General features: G+C 46.0%; 2 protein-coding genes and 1 long non-coding RNA gene across 3 annotated transcripts in view; 1 reads left to right on the top strand and 2 right to left on the bottom strand.

Annotated features, from left to right (window-relative positions):
* Window positions 1-21,302, top strand: part of LOC141083347 (uncharacterized) — a 128,795-nt gene extending 107,493 nt beyond the window's left edge. Inside the window, exon 3 of the long non-coding RNA XR_012230693.1 lies at window positions 21,132-21,302. This is a non-coding gene — a long non-coding RNA (uncharacterized lncRNA). The remainder of the gene's footprint in view (window positions 1-21,131) is intronic.
* LOC141083344 (E3 ubiquitin/ISG15 ligase TRIM25-like) lies at window positions 1,739-4,057 on the bottom strand. Its single transcript, XM_073567556.1, has one exon. The coding sequence runs from the start codon at window positions 4,012-4,014 to the stop codon at window positions 2,296-2,298; it is 1,719 nt and encodes a 572-aa protein (XP_073423657.1). The 5' UTR covers window positions 4,015-4,057; the 3' UTR covers window positions 1,739-2,295.
* Window positions 21,303-22,094: 792 nt separating the features above from the next.
* LOC141083346 (tripartite motif-containing protein 14-like) lies at window positions 22,095-24,493 on the bottom strand. The gene has a single exon (XM_073567558.1). It carries the CDS (start codon window positions 24,111-24,113, stop codon window positions 22,506-22,508), a length of 1,608 nt encoding a protein of 535 aa, XP_073423659.1. The 5' UTR covers window positions 24,114-24,493; the 3' UTR covers window positions 22,095-22,505.
* Between the last annotated feature and the right edge of the window lie 1,566 nt (window positions 24,494-26,059).

Consider the following 26,059-nt stretch of genomic DNA (forward strand, 5'->3'; position numbering starts at 1 on the left):
CCCAAAACTGGACACAATATTCCAGATGAGGTCTGACCAAAGAGGAGTAGAGGGAAATAATGACTTCACGTGATCTAGACTGTATGCACTAGAAAGCAGGAAGAAAATACAAGTGCGTTGAAAACGCAAAAAAAGTGCAATTTCACAATTTTTTGGAGGGTTATTTTATTTATCATGTTCACTAAATGGTAAAACTGACCTGGTATTATGATTCTCCAACTCAGTATGGGTACACAGATACCAAACGTATAGTTTTTTTTTTTATTTAATTGGTGAAAAAAGAAATCGGAAATTTTTCATTTTTCGGCATGTGGAGCTGGGTGAGTGCTTATTTTTGCGCTCTCAGCTGAGGTTTTTATGGATACCATTTTGAGGTAGATACGATGTTTTGATCGCCTTTTATTGCATTTTGTTACAATGCTACAAGAAGACAAAAAATGTGCCGTAGTTCTGGCATTTTGATTTTACTCTTTTTTACACCGTTAACCAATCGGATTCATTTTCTTTTGATAGATCGGACTTTTTATTTACGGTAATTGTTTTATTTTTAATGAGGCAAAAGGGGGAGTGAATTAAACTAAAGTGAATAACTAAAGTTATTGACTTGTGTGAAGGCGGACCAATTTACGACATTTGACGGTATTTTATGCCAGAAATCTTTCACAAACACCTTCATGAATAGGGGACCTAGTCTTTGTTTACTACATTTGGTTCAATACCAGTATGGAGGTAATATTTGGTCATGGTATAGTGGTATTGATAACTTTATATATGTAGAATATTTTTTTTTGTGAGGGGCACATATGTCATTGAGGTTAAAGTCTTGATCTTTTCAATATCTGTATGACTAAGGCATGAGCTGAAACATCCTCTCACTATTCAGATTTACCACATAATGGCTGCTGCATTCCCTGCTCCTGCTTTTATACAGGCTATTATAGTCATTCTTAATTGACTGAGCTGTATTATATAATCTAATAATTTAAAGATGTCATGGGGAAGCCCACTTAAAGTCGTATGATCCTATTGTAGTTGATGCAATCTTCTGCAAAGTTAATTGTAACTTGTTTGAATTCCATGGGAAGAGCAAATTTTCTCTTTTCTAATTTGTATTGCATAAATTAGCAACCCAAAATATTCAGCTGTTATGTAGATAAAGATAAAGGTGACCCCGAAAAAGAATAAAAAATTATAAAGATAAGGTAGATTTCATCTAATTGGGTTATCATAACAAAAATATTTAATAGAAAAAGGAAAATTAACCTTATTTCCCCAAATGCAAGAGCTGAATGTTTCCAATATCAGACATGACAACTTTCAAGAAGATTTGCCGTATAAAGCCAATCTGACATCCGTCTGATGCTTTGCAATTATGCCCAATGATGAGCGGACCATTAGCTACTGAGTTCAGGTCAGAAGAGTCGCAGGCGGTCCGTGGCATCAGGGACCTCAACAAACAAATGTGTAAATCTAGCCTAGATATACCAATTTTTTTATTTTTTTTTTTAGCCACTTTTTTGTTCTTTTTATCTTTTAATGAGCATTAATCCTATCTATAAATGCATAAACACACTCAAATTTCTAAAGTGCTGGAAAATATAGTGGCACTATATAAAGATAAATAAAATAGATTGCAGTCATTTATATATAATAAAGCTTGAACACAAATATAGACACTCCCCATTCCAACAGTATATACATATATTTTTCTCCAAAAAATGTCAAACATATATCTCTGTACAAATTGTACAATCAATTATTTTTTATTTATTATTTATTACAAATTTTATTTAGAAATTTGGAAAATAAATTATTTTTCTCATATGTCAAAATTGAATGCACATCGACCAAATGAGACATATAAAAGCAGTAAATGCTCACAAGAATTTGAGCGACACCTCTACATAGACTGATGTTAGCTATGAAATGATTCTGCTGGTCAGACACTGTAAAGCCCATGGGGGTTGATTCATCAAAGCAATTGTGTTAGAAATATGGCATAAATTGCTTTGAAAAGTCGCAAAATTTTGGCGCACCTTTTTTTCTTAAAAAGGTGTATTATCAAAGATGTTTAAACATGCAGAGACAAAACATTACAAATGAGCAGAATCCATTATTGTCTCCAGTCTAAAACTGTACAATATAATCACTTTATTCTTTGCGTTAGATGATGAACCTTAGCAGTATAGTCAAAGGGACTGCTACCATGGAGGAAAGTTGACCTGTAGCTCTAGCAGTCAGATTCTAGCTTTAGTCACCCTTCTCTGGCCAGATTTACTACATTATGATGGTTTATCAAGGTTGATGCTCGCCCAATATGTTTAGAGAGCCATTACCCACACATACTACAGCATGAAGGGGCTCGGTGAAGGTGGCAGTGAAGGTGTGTAAGTGTCTGATGGGCTCACACAGCTCATAAAAGGACAACTGCCCGGCCTCATAATCCAGACATATCCTGACTCTATCACTGGAGATTTCATCTGGTATTCGGATTTCCTTACTGTCATGTAGCACTGAATAGTTATTTTCTTTTTGCAGACACCAGGATTTTTTATTATATCCAACAAGAGACTGATCTTCTCTCCTGTCTATACTGGGATAACACATCCCCACCATCCACTCCGCCACCTCACTGCCCTCCACATCCCAGTAATGTTGCCCCGAGGAGAATCCTCTGCTACTCATCACCTGGTTATAGTCCTGAAATCTCTCTGCGGTTTCTGGACGTTCTTCATCTGTTTGTGTCCAGGTTGCCATTTTCAGGTCATCTGATATATGGAGATTATTAGCAGCTGTATTTACATCCAGTAATATGTCTGCAGGATCCTCCACATAGATCCCCATAGTTCCAGCAATCCTGATCTTTCCCTGATTGTCTCCATTTTTTGATGTTAAAACAGGAAAACCTTCTGAGTAGCTGGGTGGATTTTGTTCATTATCAAAGTCTTTAATTTGTTTTGGTTGTCTATACAAGCTAGTGTGTAGGTCTGACATGATATTAGATAGTTCTGCATGAAAAGTCCCTTTAATCCAAGCTAGATCTCCATCATGGGGCTGTTTATCATGTCCTCCTGTGTCCTCATCACCTCCCTCCTCCTCAGGATCACACAAGTCACCGGTGTCTGGTTCCTGTAGGACAGTCAGTGGATCCGTCATGTTACACAGCTCCTCAATGTGTCTCATCTTCCTGGACAGCTCGTCCTTCTTTATTTCCAGCTGATGGATCAGAGCAGACAGTGACAGTGACTCTTCCGATTCCTTCCTGGAGATCTCACTCAGGACCTTCTTCTCCAGGTCGTCCACCCGTCTCCTGATGTCTGTACACAGGGCAGTGACTCTCTCGGCTTCTCCAGCTGCTTTCTCTTGAGCTTTTCTCCATTGTTCCTCCAGACTCCGGACTCTTTCCTCAGTCTCCTCTCTCTTTGTTGTCAGTTTCTGGAGAACATCTCTCAGTTTATTCTTCTTCTTCTCAGAGGCCTCATCCAGCATCTCCACCCAATGTCCTCGATGTTCTCCGGCCAAACTGCAGGACACACAGATACAAGCAGCGTCCTCCGTGCAGTAATATTCCAGGATCTTCTTATGGACAGAACATTTCCTTTTCTCCAGAGAAGTGCTGGGATCAGATAAGACGTGTTCTGGTGATTTGCTGTGAACTTTCAGGTGTTTATCACACAGAGAAGCCTCACAGTGTAGACAGGATCTAACAGCGGGTACCGGAGAGTCCACACAGTAAGTGCAGCAGATCCCGGTGATCTCCTCTTGTTCTTGCTGAGTAATCAGGAAACGTTCTGCGACATTATGAAGATACAAGTTCCTCATCAGTGCCGGCCGCTCCTGAAACTCTTCTCTGCAATCAGGACAGGAATAAACTCCAGACCCGTCCTGTGTATCCAGCACACGACCAATACAGACCCGGCAGAAGTTGTGTCCACATCTCAGCATTACAGGATCATTAAAAACAGATAAACAGATGGAGCAGAGCAGCTCGTCTCTCAGATCAGCAGACGCCATGGCTGACGGAAGAAGGAAGAAACGAAACTGAAGGCTAAACAAAGATCAAGTTGGAGTTACACCCGTTCACTTAAATTAACCATTTAAAATGGAACTTTTTTCTTCCTTCTGGGTCACCCTCCCAGGGCTGTGGGGTGCTCGGTACCGGGCCGGTCTCTCAGAGGGAGGTGTCACAGCAGCGGTGACCCGGTCCGTGGCCCTGGGCGCCCATGTAAAAAAGGGAGTTGAGATGGGATAAAGTTTGAGTGATTCGTGACACCACCTGTGGTGTTCAGCAAGGAAGGTGTTAGGCTACGTGCACACGCTGCGGATTGGGGTGCGGATTTGGCCGCGCGGATTTTGTAAAATCCGCAGGTAAATCTGCACGTCAAAAGACCTGCGGTTTTATCTGCGGTTTTGCTTCTCCTCAATGGAGGAGATAGCAAACCGCAGCGGAATCCGCAGAAAGAATTGACATGGTTTCAAAACCGCAAAAAAAAAGCGCGGAAAAATCCGCACCGTCTGCACTGCGGTTTTGTATTCCCATAGGGAATAATGGTACTGTACACCGCAGCAAAAACTGCTGCGGAACCACAGCAGAATCCGCAGCGTGTGCACACACCCTTAAGCTGATGCTGCAAACAGATCCTCTGGGACAGATGGTGTGGTGCAGCAATGATGTTGTAGCCCTCCACAGGCAGGGCTACAGTCCCAGAGCAGTGAGGATAGGTGTCTGGGAAGAGGGTGCAGTGTTTGGCACAGAGATGTAGCAGTGCTGAAGATGTTGCAGGAAGGAGGCAAGGACACAACAGGGTGCAGTTTCTTTACCTTTACTTTGCTTAGTAAATGCAGTCCAGGGTCCCGATTACGGATGGTACAGGAGCTGGTTAGCCTGGAATCAAATCAGGACTCTCTCTATGCAGATGGGTTGTGTAGTCTCCTTCCTAGCGCTTACTTGAGGGACATGCAGTATTGTGTTACACTGAAGTTCCTCCTTGTTTCCTTTTAGATCTACCTCGTATGGCAGACAGCTGTAGTCTTCTATCTCTTCTCTTGGCTCACCCGTCGCTGTTGTGCCTCCGAGTCTTAGGTGGGAATAGAGCATTTACAGCTTCCTATTCCTCTGGTTTCTGTTGCAGGAACGTCAGTATCCATACAACCTTGGAGACCAGGCTCCAGATCATGCGCTATCACTAGGAGTGAGCTCTCTATTCTCCGCTCAACCTCCAGCTTCTCTCTCCACATCTACACACGTTGCCCTCCTCACACTAACTGACTAATTTCCCTCCTGGCCCCCAGAGACTAGCTCTTCCCCTAGTGTTGGTTCAGAGCTCCCTCTGCTGGCCTGGAGTGGAACTGTGTTGCATGTAATGATTAACTGCTAGAGAGACCCTTCATTGCTTCCAAGCACGACATCACCCTCCCTAGGAGGAAGGCAAATGCCATTGTGGCGACCATACTCCTGAGGGCGCCACACTTCCATATGCAATAACTCCTTAATTCTCCAATCAATATTGTCATATTAAGGTTTGGTTTAGTAAGAACATTGTATGTATTAAATACACAATTTTGCTGCACATATACTGTGTTGATTTTTATTATTTTTTTATTGGGGGTAATGTGTCCTTAAATGAAAGACCAGCAATTCTGTCACTTTTTATTTTTGCAAGAATTGTATATTCATCTCTCACTTTAAGGTCGCACGAGTTTATCGCATCAATACCCAGCACTGCCGCCGGCACTCAGGACTAGTGTTGAGCATTCCGATACCGCAAGTATCGGGTATCGGCCGATACTTGCTGTATCGGAATTCCGATACCGACTTCCGATATTTTTTCAATATCGGAATTCGGCATCGGAATCGGAAGTTCAAAGTTGATTGACAGACTGACGTCATCATGATGCGCGGTGTGTGCGCATCATGATGCGCCGTCATTTCGGGCCTTCCGGGGGTCTCTGCCGGCCTGCCGGGGGGCTGTGCCGGCCTGCCGGGGGGCTGTGTGGACTGCCTGGGGTCTGTACCGGCCTGCCGGGGGGCTGTGCCGGCCTGCCGGTGGTCTGTGCAGGCTCCGGTGGGCTGTGCCGGCCTGCCGGGGGGCTGTGCCGGCCTGCCGGGGGGCTGTGCAGGCTCCGGGGGGCTGTGCTGATGTCCGGGGGTCTGTGCAAGCATCGTCCGATGGGACTACAAGTCCCATCGGGCGATGCCTGCTACCATGACAGTGATTGACACATTAGCCAATGATGGGACAGTAGTAGTCCCATCATCCGGCTAATGTGTTAAATGTTAAAAAAAAAAAAAAAAAAAATACTACATACATACTACATGCATGCTACATACATACTACATGCTACATGCATACTACATATATACTACATACATACTACATACATGCTACATACATACTGCATGCTACATACATACTACATACATACTACATACATACTACATGCATGCTACATACATACTACATATATACTACATACATACTACATACATACTACATGCATGCTACATACATACTACATGCATGCTACATACATACTACATGCTACATACATACTACATATATACTACATACATACTACATACATGCTACATACATACTGCATGCTACATACATACTACATACATACTACATACATACTACATGCATGCTACATACATACTACATGCATGCTACATACATACTACATGCTACATACATACCACATACATACTACATACATACTACATGCTACATACATACTACATATATACTACATGCATGCTACATACATACTACATGCTACATACATACCACATACATTCTACATACATGCTACATACATACTACATGCATGCTACATACATACTACATATATACTACATGCATGCTACATACATACCACATATATACTACATACATACTACATACATACCACATGCTACATACATACCACATATATACTACATACATACAATACATTCATACAATACATACATAGACATACAGTACATATAACATAGAGTAACATACTTACCAATACTTGTCACATTGTTCCCCGAAGCCATTGTCTTTTCCGGAATAAATATTAACATAACAAACCACAAAAATACTCACCCACGATCCGAAGCAGTCCACGAGTGTGTCCCACGACGATCTTGGGTAGAGAACGGCAGCATCAGATGATGCTGCCGTTCTCTACGGGCTGCAGGAATCCAATGATGGAAGGTAGGTATCCTTCCGCACTGTATTCCTCCGCCACTTAAAAAAAAAAGTCCCTAGTCTCACTTTATGCCATTGCTGCGTGGGAAATTCCCACACAGCAATGGCATAAAGTGAGACTAGGGACTTTTTTTTTTTTAAGTGGCGGAGGAATACAGTGCGGAAGGATACCTACCTTCCGTCATTGGATTCCTGCAGCCCGTAGAGAACGGCAGCAACAGCTGATGCTGCAGTTCTCTACCCAAGATCGTCGTGGGACACACTCGTGGACTGCTTCGGATCGTGGGTGAGTATTTTTGTGGTTTGTTATGTTAATATTTATTCCGGAAAAGACAATGGCTTCGGGGAACAATGTGACAAGTATTGGTAAGTATGTTACTCTATGTTATATGTACTGTATGTCTATGTATGTATTGTATGAATGTATTGTATGTAGTATGTATGTAGTATATATGTGGTATGTATGTAGCATGTAGTATGTATGTAGTATGTATGTAGTATATATGTGGTATGTATGTAGCATGCATGTAGTATATATGTAGTATGTATGCAGCATGTAGTATGTATGTAGTATGTATGTAGCATGTAGTATGTATGTAGCATGTAGTATGTATGTAGTATGTATGTAGTATGTATGTAGTATATATGTGGTATGTATGTAGCATGTAGTATGTATGTAGCATGCATGTAGTATATATGTAGTATGTATGTAGTATGTATGTTGCATGTAGTATTTATGTAGTATGAATGTAGCATGTATGTAGTATGTAGTATGAATGTAGCATGTATGTAGCATGTATGTAGTATGTATGTAGTATGTATGTAGTATGTATGTAGCATGCAGTATGTATGTAGCATGCATGTAGTATATATGTAGTATGTATGTAGTATATATGTAGTATGTATGTTGCATGTAGTATTTATGTAGTATGAATGTAGCATGTATGTAGTATGTAGTATGAATGTAGCATGTATGTAGCATGCATGTTGTATGTATGTAGCATGTAATTTTTTTTTTTTTTTTTTACATTTAACACATTAGCCGGATGATGGGACTACTACTGTCCCATCATTGGCTAATGTGTCAATCACTGTCATGGTAGCAGGCATCGCCCGATGGGACTTGTAGTCCCATCGGACGATGCCTGCACAGACCCCCGAAGCCTGCACAGACCACCGGCAGGCCGGCACAGCCCCCCGGAGCCTGCACAGTCCCCCGGCAGGCCGGCACAGCCCCCCGGCAGGCCGGCACAGCCCACCGGAGCCTGCACAGACCACCGAAGCCTGCACAGCCCCCCGGCAGGCCGGCACAGCCCCCCGGAGCCTGCACAGCCCCCTGGCAGGCCGGCACAGCCCCCCGGCAGGCCGGCACAGCCCACCGGAGCCTGCACAGCCCCCCGGCAGGCCGGCACAGCCCCCCGGCAGGCCGGCACAGCCCCCCGGAGCCTGCACAGCCCCCCGGCAGGCCGGCACAGCCCCCCGGCAGGCCGGCACAGCCCACCGGAGCCTGCACAGACCACCGGCAGGCCGGCACAGCCCCCCGGCAGGCCGGCACAGACCACCGGAGCCTGCACAGACCCCCTGGCAGGCCGGCACAGCCCCCCGAAAGGCCCGTACAGACCCCAGAGAGGCTGTACAAGGGCAGGAAAGGGTTTTTCTTATTCCGATACCAGAAGTCCCATAGACTTGAATGGGACTTCCGGTATCGGAATCGGCGATACCGATACTTTTTTTAAAGATCGGCCGATACCATCTGATACGATACTTTGAAGTATCGGACGGTATCGCTCAACTCTACTCAGGACCGGAATGTGCGGCTGCATGTATTTCTATGCAGCTGAATGCTCTGGTCCGAGTGCCAGCGGCAGTGCCGGGTATTGAGGTGCGAGACTCGTGCGAGTTTCTCGCAAGTGTGACCCCGGCCTAAAGGGTTTTTCCTTGGCCCAGGGCAGGTTTCTGCAATCACCCTATGTGATCGTTTATTCTCAAATCGTGACAGTGTGCACTGATCCTCGATTCCCTGCAATTTGACAAATTCTAGTGAGAGAATCAGATAAGAATCTGGTCAACACTTCACCACTAGTTAACATATCATAGACTTGCAGTTATGTGCCTGTTGGGAGGCCCTTCTTGGAGGTGAGGAGCAGTTGGTTAGACTTTTAGGAGATGGGAACGCCAAGAAAGGTTGAGATAGGATACAGCATGTATCTTATCTCAATTCATTTTGTAGTAGATTACAGTGAGGCTGGTCGCATTAGCACCGGTCCTCATTGTAAACTATTTAACCCCTTCTGATGCATTTGTGATGGTCAAAGTGTGACTGGACACACCGCCTCCAGCAGGGCGAATTTCTATGGCACACGTGACCCTGGATACACCGCCTCCAGCAGGGCGAATTTATATAATATAACGTGCAGCCGGATACACCACCTCCAGCAGGGCGAATTTAAATAATAAAGGGAAACACCAGGGAAACTGATACAATGGAGGGCCCTGCGATAGGGAACGGGGACATGGAGACCTCCTGCACTTTCCTGAGCCAGTCTCTACACTCCTAACAGTCCCTATACAGGCTCCGCACCTGTCGCCGAGCTGGAACCTAAGAACCCTAGCTCGCCCTGCACCTAGCCCTTTCTAATGAAATCGACGGTGCAGAAACTAATCCCACCACTGCACTGAAACACACAAAAGGAAAGTTACAAAACAGCTTTGCTCTGTTGCTATTGCTCCCAGCAACAGCAGAGTCCACCACCAGAATGCAGCTTTCCTCCAGAATCGTTGCTACTTCACCAAGCTTTGTCAGAGATGCAAGGAACTCTCTCTAGCTCCTTCCACCACCAAGGATGGTTGGAAATGACCACTATCACCAAACGTGATTGCAACCACCTAACACTCTTTTATAGGTAAGAGCCAGAAATCACACCTGCTTCATAATCACGTGCACTAACTAAAGTAATCAGAGTGCAGTGACCCTAACGGCCACCGGGGGCAAAACTAGAACTGAAACCACCACAGTGCAATGACCCTAATGGCCACCAGGGGCAAAACTATCTTTAAGCACACAACTTAAGGAAAAAAAAGGTTACTAGTGCTTTTATCTGTCATAATCCAACCTGGATCATGACAGGATTGCAGTGTGGGACATGACTGAACAGCGGAGAGGTAAGGATATTGGTGATTTTTTATGTTATTTTTGTTGCAGGTCATGGTTTTATTTTGGATTGCCAGACTAATAAAAATTTGTCAAAAAACTTGGTGTATTTATTTCATTAAAAGACTGTGGTTTTTAACCCTTTCTTAGTATAGGGTTAATAATGGATCGGTGTCTTATTGACACCTCTCCATTATTAATCGGCTTAATGTCACCTTGCAATGGAATGGTGACAATAACCCTTTGTTATATTAACCCATTCGCCACCGCTCAGGGCAATGGGAATAGAGAGGATAAGTGCCAGAATTGGCACATCTTATAGATGCGCCATTTTGGGGTGTCTGGGGGCAGATTTTTGTAGCAGGGGGGGCCAAAAACAATGGTCTCTCTCATGGCTATTAAAATCTTGCCCTCACTCACCTACTTTACCTCTCTGGTTGTCAAATTAAAGTGGGAGCCCATGCATTTTTTTTTACAATGAATTAACCCCTTAACACCTACACCTCCCAAATTTTGCACACGAACCGTCATCTAATTATTAGTCAGGGACATATTATAAAAACATGAAATGAAATGGTTTACTGAATGTAACCATGTGTCATTTCATGTCGGGTTGGGGAATGATTTGACAGAAGCCGGCAATTGAATTAGCGGCTATTCTGCTATGAAGAACTCTGTGAAATATAAATATATAAATATATATGTGTCTCAATGACATGTATATATATCTAATATATAAAGCTCAAAGTGTGTGTATGTATGTAAGTATGTGTGTGTGTGTGTGTGTATGTCCGGGATAGGCATCCGCACCGTCGCAGCTACAGCCACAATATTTGGCACAGTCACACGTCTGGACCCCGAGAGCGTCCTAAGCTATGTTGTGAGGCGAAATTTTAACCGCGCGCATTTCAATTCACCAAACAATTTTGCCCCTATCTACATACTGGGGAAAAAGTGTGTGTGTATCAAGCCCCGCCCCTCATTATGATGTCATAATGCCCCTATCTACATACTGGGGAAAAAGTGTGTGCACGTCAAGCCCCGCCCCTCATTATGATGTCACAATGGTTGCCATGGCGACGCTGATGTCATTGTAGGGTCGTAGGCCGAACTGGGGGGGTGGTCCCTCTTTATACAGCGCAGAGATGTAACAGAGACAATGGAGGCAGATGTCGGGTACAACAGGTCCAAGCTTTATTCTCTGGCCGTCCACTTGACAGCCTCCGCAATACACCGCACTTCAAAGCAATTCACTTTACTTCGCTTCACTTGTCGGCCCTCCGTTTCCAGAGCCGTTTCCCGCACACCGTACTTTACACTGGGGACATGTATGCGTACACCGTCCCCTCTTCACTCGTTGACACTCCTGTCAGATCCATCACTGTGGCCGCCCTAGGCCTGTAACCAACAGTACTTTTACTGAACAGTAGTCTCTCTCAGTACGATATGCTTTACCTCGATGCCTCGTCTATTCTGCGGTACTTTCCTGTCAGGACCACCCCCTGACATTCTCTCTCCTCAGTCCCCCTGATTTGGTTTTCCTCAGAGTGCACAGACTGTCGCAGTCCTCCTGTCACTTGAGCTCCCCCTGGGGACTGGAACCTTCTGGAACCCTCCCTCATTATTTATAGCATTCCCGGTCCCCTGTCACTGTAACTCCGCCCCCCATGACCAACGGTTTCTAAAGCCCTAAGCTGATGTCAAGTCCTTTGCTCACACTCCTCCCTGCCATCTAATAGTCAACTGTTATGATGAGTCACCGAAGGAGGAAAAAACAAAATACTAGCTAAGCCCAGAAAAACCAGAGAGGTTGGCAGCTATCGGATTGCAGACCCCTGAACCTATCCACAACAACTAGCAGTAGCCGTGGGGGGTTCCTACGGTGCCCTAGACCCCTCGATCACAGCCGGAGAACTACATAGCCTAAAGACAGAAAGGGGAAAAACTAAACTGCCCCAGAGCAGACTCCAAAGCAATAGGCAGCCCCCAACATATAATGACGGTGAAGCAAGATGAAAACACTAACACAGATAGAAAGATAGGTTGAGCGAATGATGGGGCCCTAGCTAACTAAAATAGGACAGGACAGGAAAGCTGCTGTCTGCCATCCGCAAAAACCCTATCCAAAATGTGCCAACCGACTGATAGGAAAAACAGGCCCTGAAGTCGCTAGGCTTCAAAAGACTAAATCAGCACTCAGGTATATTATGAAGACAGAGCAAAAGATCAACAGATCAGAGACAAAAATGGAATTCAGCTCACCCCCGGCCGGGGATGGCAGAACTCCCAAAAAACAAGGCAAAACAAAACTGAAGTGTACAAAGCAGAGCAGAAAAACTTAGCTTTGAGACGCAGGAATCAGACTGGTCTCCAAGAATCCAGCAGGATCACCAGCCAGGCAGAAGGGCGTCGGCTGCCTTATATCCAGTCCTCAATTCCAGCCACCCAGTCATCATCTAGCTGCCCAGGTGTTTGGTAATCAGCCTCACTACCATCCTTCACCAGAGGAGGGAGTTCATCAGACCTCAATGGTGAAGGGAAAAATGAACTCACAACAGTCAACCCACGGTACTGCACGTCCACTACACTTTCCTAGCTGTTTCCCCATTGTAGTAACTGTCACCTATCTAAACTGTGCAAACCTATCTTTCTCTATTCTGACGCGTCCGTCCGTCAGGTCACCTTCCCCACACTCTCCCTTCCTTTGTCTATTGTCGTCCTCGACAATCTGTAGTCCCTGCCTTTGTCGTTCTGAAGCTTCACCTACACTCTGTTGTCAGACCAGCTGTTGGGCCAAACCCACTACCCGTGGGGGCCGAACCAACTGGGAGCACCATGCTCCAAGCAGCCTACCGCTACTTGCCAGTGCGCACGCCACGTGACAACATCTTGCAAATTGGGCAAGGTACACCCGTATTCTCTCTACGGCATGTATCTTTCCCCTACTCTCCCCTTCTGTTACCTTTCACTATCCGGTATGCCATGATCGAGGCCACACACCTACCAGATCATTGCCGGCGCCCGCCTTCCTTCTTCAGGGGTGTCCGTGGTGTAGGGGACCTGACCTAGGACGGCTGTCTTTCTCACGTCTTCCAACACCTTCATCTTTCTTTCAATTACATGTCATGGTCGGCGTCCCGGTCTCCCAGACCCTCTCAACTTCTAGACCCCTACCGGATCTCACACTTTCCTTTGGTCCCTCAGACCTTCTCTTACCCGGACCTGTTGCATTTTCTTGTGCATATTGTACACCAAAACAACTTTACAATATCACAAGTACCCCCGTTTTTATAATTTTATTTTTCCATTTTCTTTTTACTTCTAAGACCAACATATAACAACGAACATTGCATGTCTTCTTTCTCCCCCCTTCCTTGGACCTGTACACTCCTCCGCTTCTCCGTATCCCCCTTCTGTCAGGTTTCAAATAAGCAAATAACATCCTGTAAGAGGAACATACTAATAATAAACTCAGCAAATAAAACGTTTTTTTTTTTTAAACTAGAACTGTTCTCCAGAACCTGCACTACAGTGCACCAAACTCTCGACAGTCTAATTTGACTACGCTGTGGCTAGTAGTGAGGGACCCCACAGCCGTGGAGGCCCTGGGGCTACTGAGGGTGTCCATTCAAGTCCTCTTCCTTGAGTGTGAAGCAGGTTCCACACTTCCTGCTCCCGGGCCTTCTTCCTGATCACCTCACGGAGGGAACAGCACAGGCCCTGGAGTCCTGTGGGCGGGACTCCACTGAGAAAGACCGCAAGACAGAAATGGCCGAAGATTTCTGCGGCCCAGCAGCCGCTGGGGTCAGGTGGCAAATGGAGACGACCGGGTCCTCGGGGGCTGGAATCACAGGGCCCGCTAAGTCGGCCGCAGCCGACTCCAGCGGCGGCATAACCGCGGCCTCAGGACGGGCCGCATCCACTACTTCCAACGAAGCCGGAGTAATGGACGGTTCCAACGATGCAGCTGCTATTAGCAGGGGAAGCGCAGCAGCGTCTTCTTTGGGTGAGCTCTGCACTGGTGACTCCGGGCGGGGTAGTTCGGGGACTTGAGCGGGGGCCTCGCCCAGTTCTGCATACACCACAGGGCCCGATGTAACTAGGCCTTCCGGGGCACAGGGGGCCGGGTGCTGTGACAGTATGGTGGGGGCCGCTTGCGGAAGCACTGGTGGGGCCGGGGGTACTCTCACCTTCCCCAGCGCTGCGGCCTCCGTCTCACCATCACGTGACTTTCCCTGCAGCCTCTGTTCCTCGCTCCACTGTCCTGCGGGCCTTTCCTCCAGACCCGGGGGCTCCGCGGAAAAGTCCTCTGCCGGTATTGGTGGCGGCCTCTCTCGCTGACTCCGCTCAGGCTCCGCTCCCCGGCTCAGCATCCCGCTGCCTGCCCGTGGTTCTAAAGATGACTTCTGGTGCAGCTCCATCTCCTGCCGCCATTGCCACTCTAGGCGGCCGATGCCCCGACACCCGCAGCGTCTCATACCGTCCGTTGGGCAGCACTCGAATGGCGTCAGACAGCCGCAGCCAAGTTTTTCTTTTGTGCCACTCCCTCTGTGAGGTGGGGTGTCGGCAGGCCTCTCCACCCACCTGTCAGGGTCCAATATATGGAAGCGTCGATCTCCCGGCACATACTGCTTCCTTTTGGGGTACGTTGGAGGGGGTCCCAGTCCATTCTGAACAACTGCAAACACCTGTACTTCTCCTCTGCGCTGAAGCAACACCGCCATACTGCACAGTACCCGGTACCGCCCCGGATCCTCTGCTGGCCACGCAGATCTGTCACAGCGCCCCAATTCATATTCCACAGGTAAGTCATTTGTAATCCACAGGTGTTTATATTCCAAGCAGCATAGTCCAAGTTCTTTTCCATTATTTGCGGCAGGCCTGCCGCAGAAGATGAGGTATTAGCGGCGGCTATCCTGCCGACTACGCCAAATGTAGGGTCGTAGGCCGAGCTGGGGGGTGGTCCCTCTTTATACCGCGCAGAGATGTAACAGAGACAATGGAGGCAGATGTCGGGTACAACAGGTCCAAGCTTTATTCTCTGGCCGCCCACTTGACAGCCTCCGCAATACACCGCACTTCAAAGCAATTCACTTTACTTCGCTTCCCTTGTCGGCCCTCCGTTTCCAGAGCCGTTTCCCGCACACCGTACTTTACACTGGGGACGTGTATGCGTACACCGTCCCCTCTTCACTCGTTGACACTCCTGTCAGATCCGTCACTGTGGCCGCCCTAGGCCTGTAACCAACAGTACTTTTACTGAACAGTAGTCTCTCTCAGTACGATATGCTTTACCTCGTCTATTCTACGGTACTTTCCTGTCAGGACCACCCCCTGACGTTCTCTCTCCTCAGTCCCCCTGGTTTGGTTTTCCTCAGAGTGCACAGACTGTCGCAGTCCTCCTGTCACTTGAGCTCCCCCTGGGGACTGGAACCTTCTGGAACCCTCCCTCAGTATTTATAGCATTCCCGGTCCCCTGTCACTGTAACTCCGCCCCCCATGACCAACGGTTTCTAAAGCCCTAAGCTGATGTCAAATCCTTTGCTCACACTCCTCCCTGCCATCTAATGGTCAACCCAAGGTACTGCACGTCCACTACACTTTCCTAGCTGTTTCCCCATTGTAGTAACTGTCACCTATCTAAACTGTGCAAACCTATCTTTCTCTATTCTGACACATCCGTCCGTCCGTCCGTCAGGTCACCTTCCCCACATCATCATAGGTTGCAAGCCCCGCCGTTCGTTATGATGTCATAATGGTTGACTATGGAATGGAGGATGTGTGATGGGTATATGGGCACTTGACTATGGGATGGAGGATATGTATGACGGGTATATGGGCACGGGACTATGGGATGGAGGCTATGTATGACGGGTATATGGGCACGAGACTATGGGATGGTGGATATGTGTGATGGGTATATGGGCACGGGACTATGGGATGGAGGATATGTATGACGGGTATATGGGCACGGGACTATGGGATGGAGGATATGTATGACGGGTATATGGGCACGGGACTATGGGATGGAGGATATGTATGACGGGTATATGGGCACAGGACTATGGGATGAAGGATATGTATGATGGGTATATGGACACGGGACTATGGGATGGTGGATATGTATGATGGGTATATGGGCACGGGACTATGGGATGGTGGATATGTGTGATGGGTATATGGGCACTGGACTATGGGATGGAGGATATGTATGATGGGTATATGGGCACGGGACTATGGGATGGTGGATATGTGTGATGGGTATATGGGCACTGGACTATGGGATGGAGGATATGTATGACGGGTATATGGGCACGGGACTATGGGATGGTGGATATGTGTGATGGGTATATGGGCACTGGACTATGGGATGGAGGATATGTATGATGGGTATATGGGCACGGGACTATGGGATGGTGGATATGTGTGATGGGTATATGGGTACTGGACTATGGGATGGAGGATATGTATGATGGGTATATGGGCATGGGACTATGGGATGGTGGATATGTGTGATGGGTATATGGGCACAGGACTATGGGATGGTGGATATGTATGATGGGTATATGGGCACGGGACTATGGGATGGTGGATATGTGTGATGGGTATATGGGTACTGGACTATGGGATGGAGGATATGTATGACGGGTATATGGGCACGGGACTATGGGATGGAGGATATGTGTGATGGGTATATGGGCACAGGACTATGGGATGGTGGATATGTACAGTTGTGGCCAAAAGTATTGACACCCCTGCAATTCTGTCAGATAATACTCAGTTTCTTCCTGAAAATGATTGCAAACACAAATTCTTTGGTATTATTATCTTCATTTAATTTGTCTTAAATAAAAAAGCACAAAAGAGAATGAAGCAAAAAGCAAAACATTGATCATTTCACACAAAACTCCAAAAATGGGCCAGACAAAAGTATTGGCACCCTCAGCCTAATACTTGGTTGCACAACCTTTAGCCAAAATAACTGCGACCAACCGCTTCCGGTAACCATCAATGAGTTTCTTACAATGCTCTGCTGGATTTTAGACCATTCTTCTTTGGCAAACTGCTCCAGGTCCCTGATATTTGAAGGGTGCCTTCTCCAAACTGCCATTTTTAGATCTCTCCACAGGAGTTCTATGGGATTCAGGTCTGGACTCATTGCTGGCCACCTTAGAAGTCTCCAGTGCTTTCTCTCAAACCATTTTCTAGTGCTTTTTGAAGTATGTTTTGGGTAATTGTCCTGCTGAAAGACCCATGACCTCTGAGGGAGACCCAGCTTTCTCACACTGGGCCCTACATTATGCTGCAAAATTTGTTGGTAGTCTTCTGACTTCATAATGCAATGCACACGGTTAAGCAGTCCAGTGCCAGAGGCAGCAAAGCAACCCCAAAACATCAGGAAACCTCCGCCATGTTTGACTCTAGGGACCGTGTTCTTTTCTTTGAATGCCTCTTTTTTTCTCCTGTAAACTCTATGTTGATGCCTTTGCCCAAAAAGCTCTACTTTTGTCTCATCTGACCAGAGAACATTCTTCCAAAACTTTAGGCTTTTTCAGGTAAGTTTTGGCAAACTCCAGCCTGGCTTTTTTATGTCTCGGGGTAAGAAGTGGAGTCTTCCTAGGTCTCCTACCATACAGTCCCTTTTCATTCAGACGCCGACGGATAGTACGGGTTGACCTTGTTGTACCCTCGGACTGCAGGGCAGCTTGAACTTGTTTGGATGTTAGTCGAGGTTCTTTATCCAACATCCGCACAATCTTGCGTTGAAATCTCTTGTCAATTTTTCTTTTCCGTCCACATCTAGGGAGGTTAGCCACAGTGCCATGGGCTTTACACTTCTTGATGACACTGCGCACGGTAGACACAGGAACATTCAGGTCTTTGGAGATGGACTTGTAGCCTTGAGATTGCTCATGCTTCCTCACAATTTGGTTTCTCAAGTCCTCAGACAGTTCTTTGGTCTTCTTTCTTTTCTCCATGCTCAATGTGGTACACACAAGGACACAGGACAGAGGTTGAGTCAACTTTAATCCATGTCACCTGGCTGCAAGTGTGATTTAGTTATTGCCAACACCTGTTAGGTGCCACAGGTAAGTTACAGGTGCTGTTAATTACACAAATTAGAGAAGCATCACATGATTTTTCAAACAGTGCCAATACTTTTGTCCACCCTCTTTTTTATGTTTGGTGTGGAATTATATCCAATTTGGCTTTAGGACAATTCTTTTTGTGTTTTTTCATTTAAGACAAATTAAATGAAGATAATACCAAAGAATTTGTGCTTGCAATCATTTTCAAGAAGAAACTGAGTATTATCTGACAGAATTGCAGGGGTGTCAATACTTTTGGCCACTACTGTATGATGGGTATATGGGCACTGGACTATGGGATGGAGGATATGTATGATGGGTATATGGGCACTGGACTATGGGATGGAGGATATGTATGATGGGTATATGGGCACTGGACTATGGGATGGAGGATAATTATAATTTGCTATAACTAACCACAGTTAGTTACTATGCCCGGGCAGCACCGGGCTCTTCAGCTAATATATATATATATATATATATATGTATTCTATGTGTATATATCTATTCTTTCGTTTGGATTTGAAAACCTGTCATTGGGCTCCATTATATGTCCGTTTTGCAAGCCTGCGAGAAAAAAATGGTATATGGATGCCATATGGATTACATATGGATGCTTACATGAGAAAAATACATGGCCACACCCTGACAACGGATGACATACGGAGTACTATCCATTTATGCGTATTACGGACGTAAAATACGGTCCGTATTTTTCTACCTTGTGTGTGACTCCAGCCTTAGAAGAAAAATAGAAGAGTGTGCCTGTTCACCAAGAAAGCCAGCTTATCCTTCTGCCGGAGGAAAATTATTGTCTGTTGTGTTTAAGTCTCTGAAAGGGAATTAGGGTGTGTGCACACATCGCCGATTCTGCTGCGGATCCGCAGCGGTTTTAGCCCTGCGGATCCGCAGCAGTTTCTGCTGCGTTGTACAGTACCCTTTTAGTCTATGTAAATCGAAAAATGCAGTGCCCATGGTGCGGAATTTTCTACACGGATTTAAATCCGCAGCATGTCAATTCTTTGTGCGGATTCTGCAGCGGTTTGGCACCTGCTACATGACAGGTGTCAAACCGCAGGCTAATCTGCAATAAGGCCATGTGCACACGCTGCGGTTTTTGCTGCGGTTCTGGCCGCAGCAAATCTGCAGCAGTTCTGCAGACAGTGTACAGTAGCATGTTATCCTATGAGATTAACATTCTGCTGTGCACACACTGCGGATTTTTAACTGAGGAAAAGCTGCGGTTTTAAATCCGCAGAAACAATTGACATGTCAATTATTTCTGTGGATTCTGCTGCGGTTTGCCACCTATTCCATTGTCCAGGTGTCAAACTGCAGGGCAAAACCGCAGGTAAAACCGCAGGTATTTTACCTGCGGTTCTGCAGATAAAAACCCGCAGGTGAATCTGCAGTGTGTGCACATAGCCTAAGGCTGCGGTTTTTGCTGCGGTTCTGCTGCAGTTTTGACCGCAGCAGAACTGCAGCAGTTCTGCAGACAGTGCACAGTACCATGTTATCCTATGGGATTAACATTCTGCTGTGCACATGCTGCGGATTTTTACCTGCGGAAAAGCTGCGGTTTTTTTCCCGCAGCATGTCAATTGTTTCTGCGGATTCTGCTGCGGTTTGCCACCTATTCCATTGTCCAGGTGGCAAACCGCAGGCCAATCCGCAGGAAAAACCGCAGGTCATTTTACCTGCGGTTACGCAGATATGAATCCGCAGGTGAATCTGCAGTGTGTGCACATAGCCTAAACCCACAGATAAACCGCAGGTCTTTTGACCTGCGGATTTACCTCTGAATTTTGTCAAATCCGTGCGGAAAATTCTGCAGCAGAATCCGCAACGTGTGCACACACCCTTAAGGGGATTGGTTTGGTGGTTTACCATGCATCATTGATAGCCAAGGTGGCTGCTGCCATTAATGATAACATTTATGATATAGATGTGGACTTGAATGAAGCATCACAAGCCTGGGGTGCGAACGGTAGAGATAGGTGATACACAGGTGGAAATGGATTTGTTTTGATAATGTTGTCATAGAGGAATATCCAAAATACAACCCTATGTCGTGTAAATGTCACTTCTGAGCATTTGTGCCTTTTGTGAGAGTTGTGACTTATAGGATTGCTGCGCGTCTGTGTGATGGAAAGTATGTGATAGTCTTCAATTGGGATGAAACCAAATAAGAACACCCAGCTGTACCAAGTGATGGAGAGTAATGTGAAGTGTTATGGAGGCCATGTGCTATTGTTTATTGATCACAATTAGTAATGAGTAGTGATGAGCGAGTATACTCGTTGCTCGGGTTTCCCCTGAGCATGCTCGGGTGAGTATTTTGGCGTGCTCGGAGATTTAGTTTCTGCACGATTTGTGGCTGCTGGACAGGCTGAATACATGTGTGGAATGCCTGTTTGTTAGGAAATTCCCACGTGTATTCAGGCTGTCCAGCAGCCGCAAATCGTGCAGAAACTAAATCTCCGAGCACGCCAAAATACTCGGAGCTCACCCGAGCATGCTCAAGGAAACCCGAGCAACGAGTATACTCGCTCATCACTAGTAATGAGTAAATGCTCGAGTGTGCGTTACTCGAATCGAGCAGGTCGGATGCTCGGACCCGCTAGACTCAAGTACCAATCATAATGGAAGTCAATGGGAAACTCGAGCACTGAATATCTCACTCTCTTTCAGCACAGAAATGCCCGGCTCCAGTACGGCACGCGGCTTCCTACGGGGACACGAACAATAGAGCACCACGCGATACTTGACGATGCTTGATACTCGCTCGAGCACTGCAACGCTAAATCGAGAATCGACCTTGCCCTTCACTAGTAAGCTGTACAGCTAATGTGATTTTAGGCAATATATTATTATTATTACTAATATATTATTCTATTTCACTTTACAGGTTATTGGAATATAATTGTTTGGACATTTATATTGTGATTTTTGGCAACTATGGCATGACACGTACACCAGGAGGACTAGCATTTTAGTGCATGCTACACTATCATAGATTTCTGGCTGTCCAGGACTTACAAACTATTGTGATGATATATTGAATTTATTCTATAATTTTTGGAGTTGGTGCAAATATATTTGTACGGCCCAATGACCACTGCTGGAATGGGACGGAGAGTAGCGTCTCTTACCTGCTGGCATTCACGGCTCTCCTTTTGATTAATTGACTTGGCGCAGCATGTAATATGTGTCATGTCTCAACAATGAGGTTGTGCAAGGCCAGCTAATCAAAAGGAGCCCTGGTTGTCATCAGGTACCAGGTGGTACCTTTTCCATTCTAGCGGCCACTGATCATTAATGTGACCAATAGAATAGATCACAGCGCTCATCACCTTGACCACATCGTCATCGTTTTACAAAATAATAATGTATATCTTATTCAATGTTGAGTGAAACGCGTTGATAACGCGCCTCACTTTGTGAATGTTTTGTGATATCTTGCATTAATTAGTGAAAATTTTAAAACTGTTAGCTACATGATGATGCTTTATTCTGTTTTTTTATCCTGTTTATTTAAGAATTCATGCAGAGCTTTTGTTTCTCTTATATTGCATCTAGTTTCATGTATATAAGGCAATTATACCCAATAATCAAACACAATAATTAAACACATTATCTAAGAAACTAAACAAGTTCTTAGCTTGCAAAAGTTTATTATCAGACCGAAAAAATAAATCTAACAATTACGGTATAACAATTAAGAAGGAAAAATAATGATTAAAGGGGTTCTATGATTTTAACAAAAGAAAATATAATAACCAACCATGATATTTAATACCTGGGAATAACACCCGAGACATACAGGAAGATTATCCACAACTTTACACAGGGATATCACATTGTTATACCCAGTATACAGCTGCACCTAGAGAGCAATCACCAGATTCCTACAGAGGGGTTCATACACCCATTTGATCTATTTATACAGACAGCTGCCATGTAGGAATCAGCTATATCTCACCTTCTTATTCAAAGCCATTGATCAAATGATTCAGCAATCAAAAACTTGTTTTCTGTCACCGGTCTATGGCCGGACTTCTTATATTATGACGGTTTCTTCCATTTGCTGCTTCTCCCTAATATCTTAATAGAACCTCCCCATACACATAATGCAGCATGAAGGGGCTCGGAGAAGGTGGCAGTGATGGTGTGTAAGTGTCTGATGGGGTCACACAGCTCATAAAAGGACAACTGCCCGACCTCATAATCCAGACAGATCCTGACTCTATCACTGGAGATCTTGTCAGGTAACCGGACCTGTCTACTGTCATGTATCACTGAATACTGATTATTATATCTCCCCAAACACCAAAACTTGTTATTATATCCAATCAGTGACTGCTGCCCCCTCCTGTCTATACTGGGATAACACATCCCCACCATCCACCCCCCTGATCTACTGATCTCCACCTCCCAATAATGTCGTCCTGAGGTAAATCCCCTCCTGCTCATCACCTGATTATTATTGTGGAATCTCTCTGCTGTTTCTGGACGTTTCTGCTCCTCTCGTGTCCCGGTCGCAGTTTTCAGGTCGTCTGATATAAGGAGATTATTAGCAGCTGTGGTTACATCCAGTAATATGTCTGCAGGACTCACCACATAGATCCCGCTCCTTATACCTGATATTACCTCACATAATGTGTGTAATGTGTGTGAGATCACAGCCACATCCAGGTCATCTCCATCATGGGGCTGTTTATCATGTCCCCCTGTGTCCTCATCACCTCCCTCCTCCTCAGGATCACACAAGTCACCGGTGTCTGGTTCCTGTAGGACAGTCAGTGGATCCGTCATGTTACACAGCTCCTCAATGTGTCTCACCTTCCTGGACAGCTCGTCCTTCTTTATTTCCAGCTGATGGATCAGAGCAGACAGTGACAGTGACTCTTCCTTTTCCTGCCTGGAGATCTCACTCAGGACCTTCTTCTCCAGGTCGTCCACCCGTCTCCTGATGTCTGTACACAGGGCAGTGACTCTCTCGGCTTCTCCAGCTGCTTTTTCTTGAGCTTTTCTCCATTGTTCCTCCAGACTCCGGACTCTTTCCTCAGTCTCCTTTCTCTTTGTGGTCAGTTTCTGTAAAACATTCCTCAGTTTTTTCTTCATCTTCTCAGAGGCCTCATCCAGAATCTCCACCCGATGTCCCTGATGTTCTCCGGCCAAACTGCAGGACACACAGATACAGATGGAATCCTGAGTACAATAATACTTTAAAAGTTCCTTATGGACAGAACATTTCCTTCTCTCCAGAGAAGTGCTGGGATCAGATAAGACGTGTTCTGGTGATTTGCTGTGAACTTTCAGGTGTTTATCACACAGAGAAGCCTCACAGTGTAGACAGGATCTAACAGCAGGTACCGGAGAGTCCACACAGTAAGTGCAGCAGATCCCGGTGATCTCCTCTTGTTCTTGCTGAGTAATCAGGAAACGTTCTGCGACATTATGGAGATTTATGTTCCTCATCAGTGCCGGCCGCTCCTGAAACTCTTCTCTGCATTCAGGACAGGAATAAACTCCAGACTCGTCCTGTGTATCCAGCACACGATCAATACAGACCCAGCAGAAGTTGTGTCCACTTCTCAGCATTACAGGATCATTAAAAACAGATAAGCAGATGGAGCAGAGCAGCTCGTCTCTCAGATCAGCAGACGCCATGGCTGACGGAAGAAGGAAGAAACGAAACTGAAGGCTAAACAAAGATCAAGTTGGAGTTACACCCATTCACTTAACCTTTTTTTCCTTCCTTCTGGGACGCCCTCCCAGGGCTGTGGGGTGCTCGGTACCAGGCCGGTCTCTCAGAGGGAGGTGTCACAGCAGCTGTGACCCGGTCCGTGGCCCTGGGCGCCCATGTAAAAAAGGGAATTGAGAGATGGGATAAAGTTTATGAGTAATTCGTGACGCCATCTGTGGTGTTCGGCAAGGAAGGTGTTAGGCTACGTGCACACGCTGCGGATTTGGCAGCGCGGATTTTGTAAAATCCGCAGGTAAATCTGCAGGTCAAAAGACCTGCTGTTTTACCTGCGGATTGCTCTGCGGTTTTGCCCGGCGGTTTTTCATCTCAATGGAGATGGCAAACCGCAGCGGAATCCGCAGAAAGAATTGACATGTCAATTCTTTCTGCGGTTTCAAAACCGCGGAAAAATCCGCACCGTCTGCACTGCAGTTTTGTATTCCCATAGGGAATAATGGTACTGTACACCACAGCAAAAATTCCTGCGGACCCGCAGCAGAATCCGCAGCGTGTGCACACACCCTTAAGCCGACGCTGCAAACAGATCCTCTGGGACAGATGGTGTGGTGCAGCAATGATGTTGTAGCCCTCCACAGGCAGGGCTGCAGTCCCAGGGCAGTGAGGATAAGTGTTTGGGAAGAGGGTGCAGTGTCTGGCACAGAGATGTAGCAGTGCTGAAGATGTTGCAGGAAGGAGGCAAGGACACAACAGGGTGCAGTTTTTTTACCTTTACTTTGCATGGTAAATGCAGCCCAGGGTCCCGATGACAGATGGTACAGGAGCTGGTTAGCCTGGAAGCAACTCAGAAATCTCTCTATGCAGATGGGTTGTGTAGTCTCCTTCCTAGCGCTTACTTGAGGGACATGCAGTATTGTGTTACACTGAAGTTCCTCCTTCTTGTTTCCTTTTAGATCAACCTCATATGGCAGACAGCTGTAGCCTTTTATCTCTTCTTTTGGCTCACCTGTCGCTGTTGTGCCTCCGAGTCTTATGTGGGAATAGAGCATTTACAGCTTCCTATTCCTCTGGTTTCTGTAGCAGGAACGTCAGTATCCATACAACCTTGGAGACCAGGCTCCAGATCATGCGCTATCACTAGGAGTGAGCTCTCTATTCTCCGCTCAACCTCCAGCTTCTCTCTCCACGTCTACACACGTTGCCCTCCTAACTGACTAATTTTCCCTCCTGGCCCCCAGAGAATAGCTCTTCCCCTAGTTTTGGTTCAGAGCTCCCTCTGCTGGCCTGGAGTGGGACTGTGTTGCATGTAATGATTAACTGCTAGAGAGACCCTTCATTGCTTCCAAGCCTGACATCACCCTCCCTAGGAGAAAGGCAATGACATTGTGGCGACCATACTCCTGGGGGCGCCACACTTCCATATGCAATAACTCCTTAATTCTCCAATCAATATAGTCATATTAAGGTTTGGTTTAGTAAGAACATTGTATGTATTAAATACACAATTTTGCTGCACATATACTGTATTGACTTTTATTATTTTTTTATTGGGGGTAATGTGTCCTTAAATGAAAGACCAGCAATTCTGTCACTTTTTATTTTTGCAAGAATTGTATATTCATCTCTCACTTTAAGGTCGGGGTCACACTTGCGAGAAACTCGCACGAGTCTTGCACCTCAATACCCAGCACTGCCGCCGGCACTCAGGACCGGAGTTTGTGGCTGCATGTAATTCTATGCAGCTGAATGCTCTGGTCCGAGTGCCAGCGGCAGTGCCAGGTATTGAGGTGCAAGACTCGTGCGAGTTTCTCGCAAGTGTGACCCCGGCCTAAAGGGTTTTTCCTTGGCCCCAGGCAGGTTTCTGCAATCACCCTATGTGATCGTTTATTCTCAAATCGTGACAGTGTACGCT

The sequence above is a fragment of the Dendrobates tinctorius genome, unplaced genomic scaffold (genome assembly GCF_039654945.1).
Source record: "Dendrobates tinctorius isolate UK_male_01 unplaced genomic scaffold, ASM3965494v1 ptg000020l, whole genome shotgun sequence".
Taxonomy (NCBI): Eukaryota; Metazoa; Chordata; class Amphibia; order Anura; family Dendrobatidae; genus Dendrobates; species Dendrobates tinctorius.

Bases quoted from the DNA above. Each gene is read 5' to 3' on its own strand.
- LOC141083344 (XM_073567556.1), bottom strand. From the start codon at position 4,014: ATGGCGTCTGCTGATCTGAGAGACGAGCTGCTCTGCTCCATCTGTTTA.
- LOC141083346 (XM_073567558.1), bottom strand. From the start codon at position 24,113: ATGGCGTCTGCTGATCTGAGAGACGAGCTGCTCTGCTCCATCTGCTTA.